At 36.2% G+C, this 19,157-nt stretch overlaps 2 protein-coding genes across 3 annotated transcripts in view; one reads left to right on the forward strand and one right to left on the reverse strand.

Annotated features, from left to right (window-relative positions):
* LOC138701231 (uncharacterized) overlaps positions 1–7,032 on the reverse strand; it is a 158,503-nt gene extending 151,471 nt beyond the window's left edge. The window contains exon 1 of the mRNA XM_069827916.1: positions 6,768–7,032. Within this exon, the coding sequence (XP_069684017.1) occupies positions 6,768–6,852 (85 nt within the window). The 5' untranslated portion in view covers positions 6,853–7,032. The remainder of the gene's footprint in view (positions 1–6,767) is intronic.
* LOC138701230 (rabankyrin-5) overlaps positions 1–19,157 on the forward strand; it is a 256,644-nt gene that overhangs the window by 170,841 nt on the left and 66,646 nt on the right. The window lies entirely within an intron of this gene.

The raw sequence follows: 19,157 nt of genomic DNA on the forward strand, positions 1-19,157 counted from the left end.
GTGCACAACACAGCTTGGAGATTGCAAAAGTAAAGCGTAACGAAAGAATGCTTGTTTGTGGTGGAACTCTGAACTATTTACAATATATTTGGTAATTCAAGTGCCCGACTGCTGCTGCCATCTACCAGGTAAAGTTGCTGTCAACAGCTATACTATGCTGAACAAAAGAGTGTTCCAGATACAAGTTGGATTTCTATACGGAAGAACTGACTTCCGAAATATAGATGGCTGTTCAATTGTCATAATCAGGGAACGGATTTATATGGACTAAAAATATATGAAATATGTAAATATATATGTAGTTATTTTTACCAAAATATGGAATTAAATATGGATTTTTACCAAAATATGGAATTAAATATGGACTTAAAATTATAAAAAAATGACTATGTACGTTAAATATTGGTACATTTTAATCAAACTAAACAAAAAATATAATGGACGTACCTTATCTTCCAATGTAGTTTCAACAAAACACAATTTTTATTGTCTGTTACCATAACAATAGATTACAAACATTTCTTTCAAGTGCTGAAAAGTGAATCTTCTTCTATTGTCTCTGAGGATAGATTTATACTGACTAAAAGAGCGTTCGACGTCACAAGAAGTAACTGGTACATAATTCAATTTCACAATGTCTGCTGGGGATAAGTCCAAGTTAATCTTCACTGTTGATTCACCACTCATCACAGCAACAACCTTTTGTAGTTCTTCATATCCAGGGTTTTTTGAAAGTACAGTGTCCACCTTAGCTCTTACTGCATCTGCAACTTTACCTCTACCACGATTCAGTTGTTCCACAGTACTATTTATAATTTCAAAACTTTCAGATAGTGAAAGGTGCCTATTTTGGAGACTTTTGAGCGTTTTTATGATGCATGAAAATGTATGCTGAATGTGAGCTAAGTCATTCTTCACACTTATGTCACAGGTAACTGTTTTCGCAGTATCAATTGAGACTGCATCTTCAGAGTCCAATGCAAGGAGAACATTGTTAATAGAGTCTATATGTTCGGCATAATATTCAACTGCTTCTAGCCATGTACCCCATCTAGTTAAAATTGGCTTTGGTGGCAATGGAATTTCAGGGTACATTTCTTTCAACACGTTAACTCTACTGGGAGCTTTGAGAAATACTTTTTTCACTGATGAAATCAACAAATCTACTTTAGGGAAATTGTCTCTGACCACTTCTGCCACACGATGAAATGCATGCGCCACACAAGTAAAATGAGTCAATTTAGGATATACAACAGATAATGCTTGTCCAGCTTTGACCATATAAGGGGCAGCATCGCTAATAAAGAATAACACATTATCGTACATAATACCCTTTGGCCACAGGATACCCATAGCTTCGTTGAACAGTTTAACTATAGTTTTGTTATTGCACTTTTCTAGAACATCACAATGTAAAAGAATTCGTTCAGAATATTGTTCACTTAACAAACCGATAACTACATTACCAACAAGTCTACCTTCTTTGTCGGGAGTCTCATCAATGGAAACCCAAATTGAACTATCTTTAATTTCATCTCTTATCTTCTGTATTGTCTCATCGTAGATGGATGGAGCATACGTCTTCCTAAGTGTTGACTCATCCGGGATTGTATGTTGAGTATATTTTTCAAGGAATTCCCTGAAGACCTTATTCTTTAGTTTGTAGAGAGGAATATCAGCAGAGATGAGAGAACGGCACAGGTCGATGTTAAACTCAGATCTTACATTCGATGTTGTTGGTTGTGTTAAAAACAATTGTCTCTGCTTGGAATTTAGTTGTTTGTTGGCCTGATGTTTACTAGTTGTAATGTGTTGTTGCACCAGGAACTTTTGTGTAGATGATACTGCACACTGACACAAATTACAAAATAATATTTTATTGTCAGTTGATAAACCAGCTTCTTTAAATTCTGAAATGTAACTTGTTAGTTTTGATTTTAAATTGACTGAATGACGTACTTTTGGCATATTTACCGTCTTTATAGTATGATTTACAAAACTGAACCTATGTGTACTCTGACTGGCATTTAACTGTTGAGCTGCACAACTGAAGTCTGTTAAAAATTTTAAATTAAATTAATACAGTTTTGTAACTTACTTTCCCATTGTTGATAGGACTGCTAATTTTCAAATAACTCTGATGTTAAAGGGATTACTGAACATGTGTTTAAATCTCTATTGTTGAAATGTATTTTTAAAAGTTAATGGAATTTTGTTTTGTTTTATTGTTAAACCTAATATAATATGGACTGTTTTATATGAAATATGGAAAATATATGGAAATTAACGAAAATATGTACTAAACTCTAAAATATGGAAAAATATGGAAAATAAAAGTAGGATTTTTCAACCCTACACATTGTGAAACATAAAGATAATGCAAAATATAAATTATATTAGCTTTATAAGTAAATATGTATTTACATATAAATCCTTTCCCTGGTCATAATACATAGTATCCATTCTGTGAAGTATCGAAGTTGTTAAATATTTTGGTTACAACACCAATGACCACTGCTGAGCCAGAAATATGTGTTTCTTCCTTGAAACGCATAAAAACGTTTTTAAGGAACACTATGTCCCAGGATCGTCTCACTGCTCTTGCAATACTGTCAATAGAAAAGTGTATGATGTCCAAGATGGAGGGGTTTAACACCAAATGACAAGTTCTGCAGTACGAAAGAACGTCGTATGGACTTCATATTTCATCACTAGACGAGACTCCAAATTAAGATAAATACATAAGTGTAGGCTTTACAGTAGGCCGATATAGAGATTGTAGCACACTCATTATTTTGACCACCAGCCGCTACTGGATTTGAGTAAATTTTTACCTACAATTTATATTGTAGCTTAAAGTGTAAGAAATGGAGACATTTTAAAGTAGGATTAAAATGCAACATTTTACACTATATTTCAAACGATTTATTTTTAGCCTATGTATTACAATATTTACCCGTGTGCAAGTTTCCAAGTAGGATTTAGATCTGCAGTTATAGAAGATAATGTCAGGAACGACACGTGTTCAAGGCCTGATTTAGGTACAGTGCCGCCCCTAGGCAGTGCTAAAATTTGCAGCCCCCCAACTCCCACAAACACTTTATGATCAGCTATTATACAGGTCATGTTTAGTTTAAATTAGTTTTAAATGAAATGTAGCAATTCAGAAAGCAATAAATTACTGGAATCAAAATACATGCTTCTTACTTGTGAATTATAAAGATTTTTTTCGCACTTTCTTCACAGAGAAAGCATTGATGATGTCATCAAAATCGATCTGACGGAGCATATCAGACTCGATGGAAAGAAACTTATTCAAACTTATTCATTGTTGAAACAAAATTGATTTCTAAAAGGCAGGCTGTGATTTATTTTTAAACATTGGTTTTGTTGATGGTATATTTATTACGGGTATTTTTGTTTTTGTTGGTGGTATATTTATTACGAGTATTTCTTACTTCGATAGCAAGTATAAAGTAAATTGAAAAATAAACTCCAACTCTTTGCGGAATAAACCTTTTATATCGAACTAGCCGTACCCGTGCGTTCCGCTGCACCTGTTAGAAATAAATATAAAGTAATTACATAATTAAAATAGGACGTTTGATCCAGGGAACATTCGTGTTTGAGAGAAGGATAAATCGTTTAATGTGTTACTTAATTTAAATTGTATTTAAATAATTAAAATGCGGTCATTTTGGTCCAGAGAGCACTCAGAAGTTACTGTAATAACATTATAGCATTATGTCCATCTAGAGAAAGTACACTTTCCAATGGTGCAATAATAATTAATTATACAAATCGGGTAATTTAGCTTTCGATATTACTTCATACAAACACAGAAATATTCTCTGTAGACTATGTTTCATAGCTTTCGATTGTTATTGTCCAAGGCCTCTTATAGACGTAGTCATTTGTTTTCATTTCATTACACCGCCTTAGATGGCATTGTATTTTAATTTTAAAACTAATTTATCTAATTAAATATCAGTCCTATCAAAATTTTTCAAGGAATAAAACTTATCGGAAATCGTTTATAAAGAAACTTTTGTTATGTAACATATTACACAAAAATCAATAATAAGCGAGATATTTCGATTTATTTAATTCAGGCCCCCTTATAACCCCCCTTTTAAATAAGGTATGTCGTATAGCCTAAAATCTAAGTTACAGCGAACTTAATTTATATTCCAATTTGCATATAAATCGGTTCAGCCATTATCGCGTGAAAAGGTAACAAACATCCAGACAGACAGACAAAAATTTCAAAAAAGCGATTTTCGGTTTCAGGGTGGTTAATTATATATGTTAGGACCAATTATTTTTGGAAAATCGAAAATTACCAGAAAATTTTTGGCTACAGATTTATTATTAGTAGTATAACGGTCAGCGCATCTGGCCGCGAAACCAGGTGGCCCGGGTTCGAATCCCGGTCGGGGCAAGTTACCTGGTTGAGGTTTTTTCCGGGGTTTTCCCTCAACCTAATACGAGCAAATGCTGAGTAACTTTCGGTGCTGGACCCCGGACTCATTTCACCGGCATTATCACCTTCATTTCATTCAGACGCTAAATAACCTAGATGTTGATAAAGCGTCGTAAAATAACCCAATAAAATAAAAAAAAAATTATTATTAGTATAGATTACTGTATATAGTGCACATGCTGGAAAGTTATTAATTAATATTGTTGACGTATTATACTGGAAATGTAACTGAGAGTTCTGCTTACTATTCATAGCGATAATAATAAACACATCCAGTTTGATTTTCAACAATGCATTCTTGTTTATACAAGCAGTTAAATTTAATGAGATCCATAGTATAATAACGTGATACCGGAATTAAAATATACAGTAACTATGCAGCTGCATACTACGATCGCAACAATGCTATAACAAAACAATATTCGACTTCCCCAAGGCGTTCAAGAAGAAACTTCAGAAAATATTTACCACCAAGTGTTTTAAAAACAAATTTCACTGTAAAATGAAAAATAGAAAAAGGAAAGACAAAGGAAGAGAAAGACAGACATAAAATCCCGCCCCCCCCCCCTGAAAATTGCCGCCTTAGGCAACTGCCTAGGTTGTCTAGGCCTAAATCCGGCACTACGACATGTTCCGAACGGAATTGTGACTATCGAAAGGAAATGCCTGTAAGAGAAATAGCTCACGTACAACTTCGTCGGCTCTAAATTACACGTTGGTCTATGCAATTTTAACTCGAGTCTTTGGCGTAGAAAGCAGATAAGTCGTTAAACTAACGGTGCATCTACTTGGAGAAAACTGACCTTGTGACCCGACTTAAAAGCTGCAGTTTGCGCACTTCTGACCTTAATACAAGTAATTATTTAAATAAACCACGATTGTAGGATTGGTGCGAAGGGAAACAGTATTGAAGGACGTGTTATGTTACATACCATAAAATCATGCGTTTGGTATGTAAAACTCGGGCCCAGCAGGAAGGGAAATTATTGTAATTAATATCAGCAGAATTACGGCAGCAATCACTAAATATTTAGGTAGGATTGCTCGCGAAAAATGTATTTAAAAATAGGCTTAAGGACTTTACTAATAGACGGTAATTATACACAGTATTTAAAGGGTGTAATTGATATTTTGTTATTGAAGTGTTGTATCAGTGAAGAATTATGTTGTCAGTGAAGTGTGTTGCGTAAGTGAAACGTGTTCCTGTCAGTGAAGCTTTATAGTTTATAGTGGCAGTGCAATGTTTTTGAAGTGTTAGTGAAATCAGGGAGGTGGGATATGATGGTAGGGACTGGATTAATCTTGCTCAGGATAGGGACCAATGGCGGGCTTATGTGAGGGCGGCAATGAACCTCCGGGTTCCTTAAAATCCAGTAAGTGAAATCAGGGTAGAATCAGTGAAATGTGTCGTACAGTAGTTCCACTGCAGCGATATGAGTGTAGTGCTGAAAGGTACTTGTGCAGATATGAACATATCATACTCGTGGGTTTTAGTTCGAACTTAGTTTTAAGATACAAATTAGATTTACTTTAAATGTTATTTTAAGTGATCGTGCTTCATTTAATTTAGGATGTTCCCTGTTATTATTATTATTATTATTATTATTATTATTATTATTATTATTATTAGTAGTAGTAGTAGTAGTAGTAGTAGTAGCAGTAATTATTATTATTATTATTAATTGTGTTTATTATTGTCATTATTGACTGTAATTAGTTACCACTGCCACCGGGTATATACCCATTGCAGTGTGAATACATACATACATACATACATACATACATACATACATACATACATACATACAAGTCCACACCTGTGGAGTAACGGTCAGCGCATCTGGCCGCGAAACCAGGTGGCCCGGGTTCGAACCCCGGTCGGGGCAAGTTACCTGATTGAGGTTTTTTCCGGGGTTTTCCCTCAACCCAAGATGAGCAAATGCTGGGTAACTTTCGGTGTTGGACCCCGGACTCATTTCACCGGCATTATCACCTTCATTTCATTCAGACGCTAAATAACCTAGATGTTGATACAGCGTCGTAAAATAACCCAATAAAATAAAAAATATACATACATACATACATACATACATACATACATACATACATACTCTTTCGTTAGCGCGAATAGTAACTTGCTTACGTGTTACCGGTCTTTCGTGATCGCATTCCTTTCCGTGTTAGCACTCAACGTTTGTCTTGTCATATTAAGAATGGAACCATTACGATTAATACGCATCACAATAAAACGATGTTGAATTGAGTGAATAATAATTGTACGTACCTAGTTGAAGTACTAAAGCTGCGAGTATTACTAGATGTCCATACTCTGTCTTAACAAACATGTTTGCTAAATTTTCCGTTTTCATATATGCAGTCTGAATTTGTGTGGAATATTTGGGGGCCGTATCCTAGTGTCACTAAACTCCTAGGTCGTCGTCACCATGATCACAAATGACGCCTTGCAGCTCGCGTCGGCTGCAGTTGACATGACACATACGCGCGCTGTACGTCCGCACCACACTGCACCAGGAAGGCAACTGAACTGAACTCGCGGCGCGGCGCGACGCGGCGAGAGCCTGCCTGGTCGTGAAATCACGGTCACCCGCGAGGCTGCGGTCGCGTTGCTGACACACATGCTTCGAGTAGGGCACTTCGTCATTTTCCCGTTTTAAGTAATCCTCTTAGCATTGTCTTTCTTCTTTCGTATAAGCGTGGTTATAGTTTACATATCTATCGCAATTATCTTGCTATATAGTCATTCTGTGTAATATTGTCGTACCTCTGAACGATTTTCTAGGAACTTGATAAAATAAATTATATCACTTGGTTTTTATTGTATTGAGGAATTCCAATACGTACATGCCAATAAATCTTCATATAACAATTTCCTATTTTGTGTTTTATTTCAAGGACAGTCAGTGTGTTCTCTGGTAATTGAAAAAATAAAAACACAGACACAGAATAAATAGTCTGTCATCTAACTAATTAAATTAATTAATCCATTCATTGTTTAAACATAATGAGTAAATCTAGGTATAATAAAAACTTTCATTTAGCCTACTGTAAGGTAAAGGTTGGTAATATTGTGATAGTTCTATTTGAGAATTTATTACAATTTTACTGAGCGAGAGGAAGATCAGTTTTTTGCGTCAACGTATTAAAGGAATGTTCGTGGACAAGTTGCTGCACAAAACCGGTCCTTCTCTCGCTCAGTAAAATTGTAATAAATTCTAAAAAAGAACTATCATAATATTACTCGTATCATAATATTACCAACCTTTACCCTATGTAAAATTCATGGAGCTTTAAAATATTCTAATTATTAACAACAAATATTCTTGGGGTCAGAAAAGAACCCAGATAAGTAATGTGAAATTTTATAGTCGCGACGCTGTTATTCCCGGCGTGACTCCTCCTCTTCGCTTACGTCTTAGGAAGTGAAGGCTCTATAAAGTCTAGGTAGGTAGTATCGTTCGCCATTTTTGTTCTTTCGTTGCCGAGCTACCATACGAGGAATCTATTTGCCACACCGTTAAACATTATCATGTCGTAGCTCCTATGATAATAAATCAAACGCACTGTAATTCAGCAAATAATTGAGCGGCAAATAACGTCTTCGTGTGCTTTCTGCGAACACCAACGAAAGAGCCAAAATGGCGGGCGCTTATATTAAGTATTTATTGAACCTTAGGAAATGAATTACGTCTTCCTCAGCGAATCACAAGACGCACAGGTTTAAATGTAGCCGACCAGCAACGCGATTGGCTGCCGGAAATTAGAGCGACGGGACTATAGAGCAGCTAAGTTGCGAGGGTTAAGACCCATTAAATTTGTACGAAATCTTATTTTCTTTTTCGTAATTTTCAGATGAATTTATCTGTGTGTAATAATTGAACAAATACTTGTTTTGATGATACTGCTGTGTACAGACAACATACCTAAAACTACTTTTTCGGTATAAGGGGTGCTGAAATGAATATTTCCGTGAAAATCTCGAAATATATTCCCATTAGCAGCATCGCAGTATCATGTCTCTATACTTAAAATTGGAAGGTAGGCCTATATGGTATTTGTAATTTTTATTCATGTTTATATGCCTTAAAATCCCGCAAAAACTAAATTTTTACAAACTTTTTCTTTGAGTCGAAAATCGAAACCAATGATAAATACCGGTGTAGATACGCGTATTAAACACTACAAAACATGGCATGGACAGTTAAGTAAGAAACATCTCTTTTCCGGGCACACCTAAACTAGTATGAGTAGGCCCTATACAAGGAGCAGTCAATAAGTTTACAGATTGCCCTGAATATAGGCAACACACAGGGCATAGGAAACTGAGAAGTTATCTAGAACCAGGGAAAAACGCCTGGAATCTATACTAAATGCATCAAGGGATAGAAGAACACTAGCCATAATGCTTATATGGAAGGATTCCAGGAAAAATCGCAATAGATCCTTGACATGTTTGCATAAAATCTCGTGTATTAGAAGCTCAGTCCTTGCAGACAGTCTGGCTCTGATAGACTGACTTAATGATCTTCAGTGATACGCGCATGTATGTTTAACGGTACAATAAATACAAATGCAGTTCGGAAATATATTGATTGCACCTTGCTTTCAAACTTTTCATTTGATAAAGGACCAGATTAAAATCAACCACATGTAAGTGGACTGTAATAATTATTCTGGTGGAAGGTATTCCGAACTGTGAAAGTATTTTTATAGCGTGTGCACTCGCCAGTAAAGTGGTTCAATGTTCGATTCCCGACATGGGCAATGGAAAAAATTACTTTCCGTTGACGGGACTGGGTATTTGTCAGTTGCATTGTGATTGTCCCCTGATATCTTTGCGATGGCCCTGCGTCATGCCGACCCCAGAACCAGGGAGGCTCGCACTTGTGAGATGTCTATTGTTACGATCCTAATAAAATATGTAAATTGCTAAAACATTAATTGAAATTTACTGAATCACTTAATTGTCGCCAGAAAAAGTATCTGGAATAAACGTTTATGTATATTTTGTATTATGTTGACATTCGGCAGGTCACAGCTTTGAAGGCTGGATGAATAACATTCGCACAGTCTTGAGCTTCCTTTGCATGCCGTGTGCTTCGTGATATGAGTCACGCTCCCAGGTCTGGTCTTCGAGGACTCCAATCTTCACATTGATTATTGAAGAGTTGAATCATAGCAGTAACCGGAAAAATTACAGCAATAGTAGTCGTCATTGTGAAAATATGAATTCGTGAACGACAGGCTGTATAAGACGACGAGATTAGACTATGTGTTAATTTTACATGATGTTTTAAGTTTTTCTGTTAAAGTTTTTATTGAAGTCCTATCAGAAATGAAATTGACGTAATCGATGTCTACTGTAATAGACAGTATTTTTAACACAAAGATTGCAAGAATGCACGCTGCTCCCACAATTTGTTTTGGCGTTTATACTCCCTCATCTGGAAGATCTGGTAACAAAAGTGAAGCGCGGAAGGAGGAGGAGACAGAGAATGAAGACACTGACATGGACTACCCCTCATTGTAAACCCTCATTAAAACCTATAGTTTTTCCTTAAAACCTTCATTTTGTTGCATGCTCTTTTCCTTTATCTTAGATAAGTTCCAGGACGTTGTCTCCTCTCTCCGAGATTTGCAGGGCAGTCTTTGAAACAAGGTGACTAATTTTTAAGAAGTTGAGGTGCGAATGAATATTTAAATGTCATTTTCTTTTAATTTTACGTCATTTTCCATTAGTATAAGGGCATTTTAATGATCATTTTAAGTAGATTTTTAGGTCATCAACATCCGCCCCCTACTTATAAACTTTTTCGCTTCCTCATTTTAGAAAAACACAGTGGTATTCAGGTAAAATCTGTTACGTTTTGTGAGAACATACTTAAAAAGAACTGTTTTGAGATACATAGGCCTAAATTTTATTTTCACTTTTCCTTTCAAAATCAGAATTCTAGTTTACATTCAAAATGTGAACGAAAATAACATAAATTAGGGCACTGTTTAATTATATGTACATGCTCATGTTTTTCTATAGCTTCTAAGTAGCCTACCAATAAATGTAGATTGTAGGAAATGACCATTTTGGGGCTATGTTCTGACCAAATACCACAGAAATAAAGTCAGAGACTCTTCGCGGCTTCATCTAAGATAACACATAGTATCACCACAGTCTAGTATATACAGTCACGAAGCTTGAGTTTATGAGGGTACTAGAGACAATAGACTGCAGGTACTATTTCGCATTGTCTGTAATGAGGCGATAGTAGCGATCCTAGTGGTTAGCAACTACAGGGACATCATTTTATTTTTACTAACATTTTTAATATTAACTTGCCTATATATCTGGATCAACTCCGTTTGCTACCCCCTTCCACGACTGGAGTTCGATGATACTGGCGTAATATACAAACAAATCACTTTACTAAGTATAGGAGGGAAGAAAAGTACGTAGTTCATCCATTTACGTAAACTAGGAAATATCGCGCTTTTGAGTTAGAACATTTACATTAGGTTTTTGTTTAATCAAAATACAGTACTGTATTAACAATGAGTGTTTTTACTCACGAACTGAGCTGTCCATGTGGACGTATTCATTATGCAGTGTATATTATACTATCTATAGCACATTAGCGTACAATATAGAGAATGAAGTTAAATTGAAAAAATAATCATAATATGGATACTGAAACACATTTTTTAAAATGTGTGGCCATTCATTTCGATACAGGCTTCAGTTCTAATGTGCATAGTATCGCACTATAGACTATTGTACCTAATTCCAATTATCAGTTTCGTTTTTCGTACTAGTAACTCATGTTGCAATAATTCTGTACCTGCTCTATAAAAGAGTACCTTACGTAGGCCTACTGTAAATTTCATCTTCACTTCTGCCTGATCCGAAAAGATAAAATTACTCAGACATGCTATCTACTGTCCGTCTAAGTGGTTATGTCGTACGGTCGTAGAAAGGGAGGAAATCACGTGACAGTTAATTACTTAACGAGGCCATTTTATTTAAGTTATTTTAAACAGTTGTATAATATTACATAGCTGTCCATCCCTAACAGAAATTAATGTTCTCAGAAAAGAGCTAAGACAGCCCAGCCACTAGCTGGCGAATAAAATTTGGTGGGGGAAACCGGGATACGACGTAGGCAAATGGACGAGAGTACCTGTGCGAAAATGATTCAATATTGAAAGCTCTTTCGTCACTGGAAAACGCGAACATATTTTTGGAACGTACTGTTTGCTATGACCGTAAGGCTACTATGACTGTATATGCGGTCTTGAATCTGTGTGGAGGACGGTTGAACTTCATTAGTAGAAGGAATGGGAGTGAAGTACATTCAAAAACTCAGGTACAATAAAAATTGAAGTAAAAATAAAATTATGTCCCTGTATCTATGGATGCATATTTACTACGTATTGAGCTTGGAGACTGTATATACTAGATGTGATATCACATTGAAAGGGACAAATATTAATTCCTTATTCAGGATTCAAATCCATTATCGTGGTCGTTGGCTATCGAACTGAAGTCGATGTTTATCTCTTCTGATCAGTAAGATTTAAATTCTCATAGTCGTAATTGCGATTGTGATTATTTACCATTCATGTTTTCTTCAGAAACTTGAAAGAACACTGCAGTGATGTGTGGGCTGTTAATCACCCCATTAACGATAGGAGAACATTTAGTGCGTGTCGAACTGTAACACCTCACTGTCACGAAATACCGAAGTCTCGAACTTCTAGCCGCGGTCCGTACTTAGTAGCCTACAAAACTAGTCGATATACAGTTTCCATAAATAGTTCTGTTTCGTGTCCGTCTGCTAATTGTAATCGGGTACTTGCATCGATAGAGTTAAGATAACGTAATTCTTCTGGACGTTTCGAGCGTGCGGTTGCCTTTTTTGGAATCCACTGAAGTTGAATGTTTTAAAGATCCGTTTACACGCTTGTGTAAATAATTTGAGCGAACTGGCTTTGCGTGTAAATTTGTGCAAGTAAATTGTACGCGGAAACTTGAAATTACGGCTTGCGCAAATAAATTAGTTTCGTTCGATTAAATTCAAAGCAGTATGTGAAAAATGAACCTAATGCATATTTTGTTACGCGTTTTACAGAGAAAGATGAGAACTGCGTAACTGTTAAAATGTCTCTAGTTCTGTAGCCTACGCAATTGTTTTAGGCATGTTTCAATTTAGAGGTTTCTATGTATAATTCGGATACTTTAGGAAAGTTACAAATAATTTCTTAATTAAATTAGTGCGGAAATTCTTTTTAATAACCAGGACTTCACTTACCTTCTTCTATGTCATTTCGTTGGTACTTTTTCTTGTTTTTAAATCAAGCTTAGGCCTAACAACCGTTTATTTTTATTCGTTATAATTCACCCATAATTTCCAATTCTTATTACGTGACTACTTATTCTACTTCCCACTGAAGATTACTTCAGCAGGTTCAGTTTTATGATTATAAATATTTTTGTAAGTAGCTTATCTTACGACATAACATCTTAGGTTATTTAGCGTCTGAATGAGATGAAGGTGATAATGCCAGTGAAATTAGTACGGAGTCCAGCACCGAAAGCTACCCAGAATTTTCTCAAATTGTGTTGAAGGAAAATCCCGGAAAAAACCTCAACCAGGTAACTTGCCCCGACCGGGAATCGAACCCGGCCCACCTGGTTTCGCGGTCAGACACGCTAACCGTTACTCCACAGGTGTGGACTTCAATAATTATAAGTTGCTACTACTACTACTACTACAACGACAACAAACATCAATCAATAGTAGCCTACTACTATCGCCACTAACGTGACCACTAAAAGATGTGCATCGTAGCTAGTGGACTGCGTCCTGGAAAGTGAACCTTGCTATTGGTTGATTAGCAATTATCCTTCTTTCCTCTGCCGGCAATGTTTCCGTCGCCTGTTAGACATTATGGAACTCAATATAGTATTGCTTCCGACTTCCTTTTGCCGTCACTGAATGCGCTGTTGCCACGTCTTTCTGTCACACACTTCGTTACCGATTTTCAATGAAATTGCAGCCAAGCTGTGAATGTTACGCAACAAACCAATACAGGACACATTTGTTGGTATTTATTCTACAAAATCTCACATCACCTGTTTAACATCTCCCGTTTTCCTGGAATACAGTTTCCAAAATTCAACTAAGAATGTTATTTTTATCAAAACCCGTTCACCAAAGATCATAGTGATATTACACTTCTCTGTTTAACGCATTGTCTTGATCAGGTCTTAGCCTTATTAACTCGATTGAGTCACTGCAGACTACCCCTTAATTCCCCACTCCACCTTCCCCGGCTGAGACAATTATGTTCCTGAACGATACGAGTACACAGATAGGCAAGCATTGCTGAGTGACGGATTGTAGAAGGCAGGCATCATAGCTTTCGGCTCTCGCTGGTCGCCTAAAGTCCACCATTGATGCACACTGCCTGACTATGTGTTTGTTTCTAAAGCGGAGTAAGCGAAAAGGACATGCCTTTATGCCCAAGTCTGGTTTTGATTCATCTCTCAAAAGGATGCTGTTTAGTTCCCTTTGACCCTGCTATAGCCTACTTAACATTTATTCAGTTTCCCATTCCTTGCTATAAACGACATTATGAAGCTTTTCAAGGCAATTCAATTCGTTTGTCGTGTTGTGATTAATAATACTGTATAGTTCTTCTTGGAACTTTTATTCGAAAACATATATAAATGAAATCTTTTAATATGCATCAGAATTTCATGAGCTTTCTTTCCTGCATTGCACACAGGGAAGGCATTATATAATCATAAACGTGAGGCATTTAACTTAATGTTGCTATATAACTTATTTACTGTTTAACCACATGTAATTAATTGTGCATAAATTTACATAAAATAACTGTACGTACATTCAAATAACTTTTAATGTTATTATTCTGTTTATGAAACTCAGTATTGAAAAGTGGTTCACTCACGCGTAGCAAACGTGTTTTAAGATTAGACATGCTAACCCTGTGACAGTCCACCGCTGTGGACTAACGGTTAGCGCGTCTGCCCATGAAATGAGCAGGCCTGGGTTCAAGTCCTGGTTGCGATTTTTTCGGGGTTTTCCCTCAATCAATTGAAGCAGATTGCTGGGTAACTTCCAGCGTTGGACCTCGGATTCATTTTTCCGTCATTAATTTACATATCATAATCCAGACAATAGCCCAGGTTAAGTTTACTGTGCTGCATGCTGTACTTGTACAAGATCGTGGCCGTTCGGCTACCCAATCATTCACAGAATAGGAGTGGTAAGCACAATAAATGCTAAGCCTTCGGGTCCCTCCTCCGTTCAAGGTAAAACCATGTGACAGTGAAGCGATCTCGCTAGAATGTACAGTAGTGGCAAAAAAAAAAAAAACCGGACCGACCCTTGTAGCTGATTTCAGAGCCTTGTTCACTTCAGAGCACGATAGACTGGTAACTAAGACTTTCGTGGTTAGAATCCTGCCTGAGAAGGAAACTTTTTTTTTTGTTCCTTATTCAAATTTATTCCCAATACTTTTCGATTGCAGCGATATTTTACTACTTAATTAACTTATTATTCCCAGAACATGACTTTTACCAGCTTATTTTCTAATGGCTTTCGAAATGGGCTACGTCAGCAGTCGAAACTACAACAATTTCAATAGATTACTCGCTATCTTGTGAATGCACAGTGGTTCATTTCGGAGACTTTGATTATTCCGTCTGTCCGGATTTTTTGCCACTACTGTACATATGAGATAATGTGCAACAAAAATATGCCTTTCCTATCAATTCCTTCTTATTCCTTCAGTTCTATAATTTTATTCAATATTGCATTTTTTTTATTTAATAGAATATAAACTAGTAATGTGAATTACTATTTTCTTTTAAAAATAGAACCGAATGGAATTTAGGTTTTTTTTTTCCTATTTTGGGTACAGGGGTGTCGCACGGAAAATACGACACGCGAAGAACGGCGCTGTCTCAAAAAGTTTGGGAACCCCTGAGATAAGTAATTTCATTTCTGTCTTGATCTCATGGAAGAAACAACAAAAAATCGTTCAATTTGTATCGATTTCATCGCCGTTTTTGATGTTTAATTGCAAATAAAGATCTGTTAACCCGTATACTAAGATTTATGACAGGCTTTTTCATGTGCGTAATTCTCTGAGTAATTGATTCATAGATACTGAATATTAACGAAATCCGTCCAATAATTTAGGAGAGAAATCGCAGTATACGAACGGACGGTCGGACAGATAGAATATGGTGCGCAGTAAATCTATTTTGTTGCAGTAACGCAATACTTTCTCTAATAAGAAATGAAATAATGAACCCACTGTGCATGCAACAATATAAATACATGACTTTCTCTTGACACTGATTTTTTATTTACTGACCAGGTTTACAATGTCTGTGACATCTTCCTGTGCCCAATACATCATAATTATATCTTAATACCAAAGGAAAAAAAAAGTAACAACTCGTGAAATTTAATGATGTACATACAATCCATTAAATAAGTTAAGTATTAGATTAATTTATTAGATCTTCTCCATTTTCCCGTGTCCCAAATCCTCGCTTCATAGTCTTCTTTCCCTCATTGTTGTCCCAACCCCTTTGCATTTAAGTTATGTCAGCTTCCTTCTTCCTCTGTCGCCAATCCCATATTCTTGTGGGGAGTCTTCAACCAGATATTCTTTCCACTCTTTTTACACTTAAGAATTAGGAGGTATTCAGCACTGTTGAAATGTTTTGTCGATAACAAGGTCTTAAAATTTTACGTTATCATGTTGTTCATTATTATAGTGCAGCGATTTTCAATCAAGATGTGTTTCAAACGACATTTTAATTAATCTTAATTTTACCACCTTCCTGGAATATTCTTTGTTCATCTGAGACGTTTGAAACAAATTCAACAGCAGTGAGTTTGCCTGAGGAACTTATCTTGGCTAGCAAGTCTTGCGTACCTAATTTTTAGTTTTTTTTTTTTTCAATCTAATCTTCAGGGTCTAACTTTAACTGTGTTCGCCGTTGAGGATAAGACTGAAAAAAGAGAAATAAATTAAACTTGTGCAGCGATATTTTACTACTTAATTAACTTATTCCCAGAACATGAATTTTACTAGCAATCGAAAAGTATTGGGAATGAATTTGAATAAGGAACAAAAAAAAAGTTTCCTTTCCAGGCAGGATTCGAACCACGAAAGTCTTAGTTACCAGTCTATCGTGCTCTGGAGTGAACAAGGGGGAAAAATCGTATTAATTCTAATCAACTATAATGAAACTGTAAGTCTTCAATTTCGCATACTATAATATTGCACTATTGGTTTTAATTTTTATTTTAATCAGGCATTTGATTTCTAATGTTGAGCCATTTCTTGATTAGTGCCAATTGTTGTTACTAAATAATGTATTTAATTCGTAAATTTTAAGCCATCTCTTAGTGTAGCTATTTATTGCTGCTAAAATAACATGTTTAATAGCTATTGTATACATATATATATATATATATATATATATATATATATATATATATATATATATTTCTTCCTATAACCATTAGATATAAATATAGAGACATGCCTTGAGGCTTTATGAAACGATCCATTCTTTCATTAAGGTGCATTCTTGTACATAATTCATGTGAATTGTAACCTTGACCACAATTTTGTATTATAATTTTATTATTGTTTATTGCTTATAAAATATGTATTTTGATACCAACTATAACCCTAATATACCTCAGGGTGAAATAGGGTTTATTAAATTGGATAATAAAAAAAAGGCTATGAAATTAGCTACAAAGGTCGGTCCGGTTTTTTTGCCACTACTGTACAATTTTTTTCCACCTACACCGACTCTGTGTGTTTCGCTTGTGACATTAAACTTTGGAGAATCATGTCATTCCAAATGAGTTGTAAAACAGTAATCGGTTTATGAATTTAAGATCTAAACACAAGCTACATTTTATTACGTTTCTTCATCAGCGGTTCTCATCATTTTAATTCGCTCTTAGTCTCCTCTCTGCTTTGAAAATCAAATTGCAAATATGCGCTTTATTTAACTTGCGTCTACTTTTGTTATTCGTTTAATTGGCCGCCATATTCAGACTCGACTGTCTAGACATAAATTAATATTGTAGCTGACTAGCGAATCTGTTTTACTCTTGATGTATGAGATCGCAGACATTTAAAAATAATCCAGTCTTTGTAACATGGAGCAAGTTCACGGGGCAGTGCTTTATCTCGCACGTTCTCATCTGCGGGGAGCAGAACGATACTTGAATCTAGGGCGGTGGGCGGGTATCGCAGAGTTCATTAGGCGACCATCCCATGGGATATCCGCGGGAAAACAAGGGCGATGGCTCTCTACAGAACGCCCCTGGCATCCGGAAGCTTGCAAGCTTACGTGAAGAGCACAGGGTAGAAGCCATAATAACGGATATCGTCCAGTAGCACTGGAGCATTTCGAGCTATCGATTGTGTACTAGGTTGCAACTTGTGGTTCTTGGGTATCTTAAGTTAAAAAAATGCGAAGTGCGTTCGCAGTATTTCACAGCAGGAGTGTATTCGTCGCTGGGCAAATGAGACTTATGCCCCTTTTAATCAAAAGTTCGAAACCGAAGAAAAAGAACGCAGGAGGCGTTTAGCTCATCGCTCATGTCTAATCTTTCAAGGGGTTCCAGTGTTGAAAAAGCTAACTGAAAGACAAGATCTCCGGGAAAAAAGTTTTGTTACTGACAAAATTCAAATGAAGCTCATCAATCAAACATTTATGCACAGATAAAGTTCGTAGGTCCTTCTAAAAATCGATGCCATGCAGGTTTTATACTTTCTCCCTATAAGTTTCACAAGTCATTTATCTGTAATATCAGTGATAGACATATTTTTCTTTACAGTTAATTTCTTGAACTCTAATTTTATTGAAAACCAAACCAAATTAGATAAACTTTATTTCCGTGTGAATATACCTAACTTGCCAGCGGCGTAGCTCAGAAGGTAGCGAGCTGGACTCGAGATCCGGCTGCGCTGGATCGTGTTCGAATCCCACTGGGTTGCTTTTGAGGTTTTCTCCAAATGTAAGGCGAATATCAGGTAATCCTGTGGCAAATCCTCGTACTTATCTCGCTATCACCAATTCCATCGATAAACACGATAAGCCTTCAGACAGCGGTGCGTTCGGAATTGAGAGCTAAATAAATGTACTAGTAATTCAGGAACAATAGTAAATATATTACGGAATGGTAGAATGGAGTACTCCGAATAAAATAATTCATATAAATAGGCCGTACAAAAGGTATGAAGGAGAGATAAATGGCTTGCATTTATTGAATAATTGAATTAGACTTACAAGCCATTGTAGACAGTAGTCTATTTTACCGGGTGATGCTCGACCTGTCGCCCGGGAACCAGATTCCGTGCTACGGCAGCCATATATATTAAGAACCATGTACAAGAGCGAATGTTCGCTTCTCATATATTCTCTAGCTCTGTCGGACAAGTGCAGAGATGATTTGCAGAGAATTATCCGAACGGCAAACTTCTTAGTAGTTCTACAGTATCTTGTTAGAGACTGAAAGTAGTCTATACAAGACAAAAAAAGAGGAATGCACCAGCGTAGATAAAGACGGTAGCGCGTTTGTATGCTGAT

This window comes from Periplaneta americana, chromosome 6, assembly GCF_040183065.1.
Source record: "Periplaneta americana isolate PAMFEO1 chromosome 6, P.americana_PAMFEO1_priV1, whole genome shotgun sequence".
Classification (NCBI taxonomy): domain Eukaryota; kingdom Metazoa; phylum Arthropoda; class Insecta; order Blattodea; family Blattidae; genus Periplaneta; species Periplaneta americana.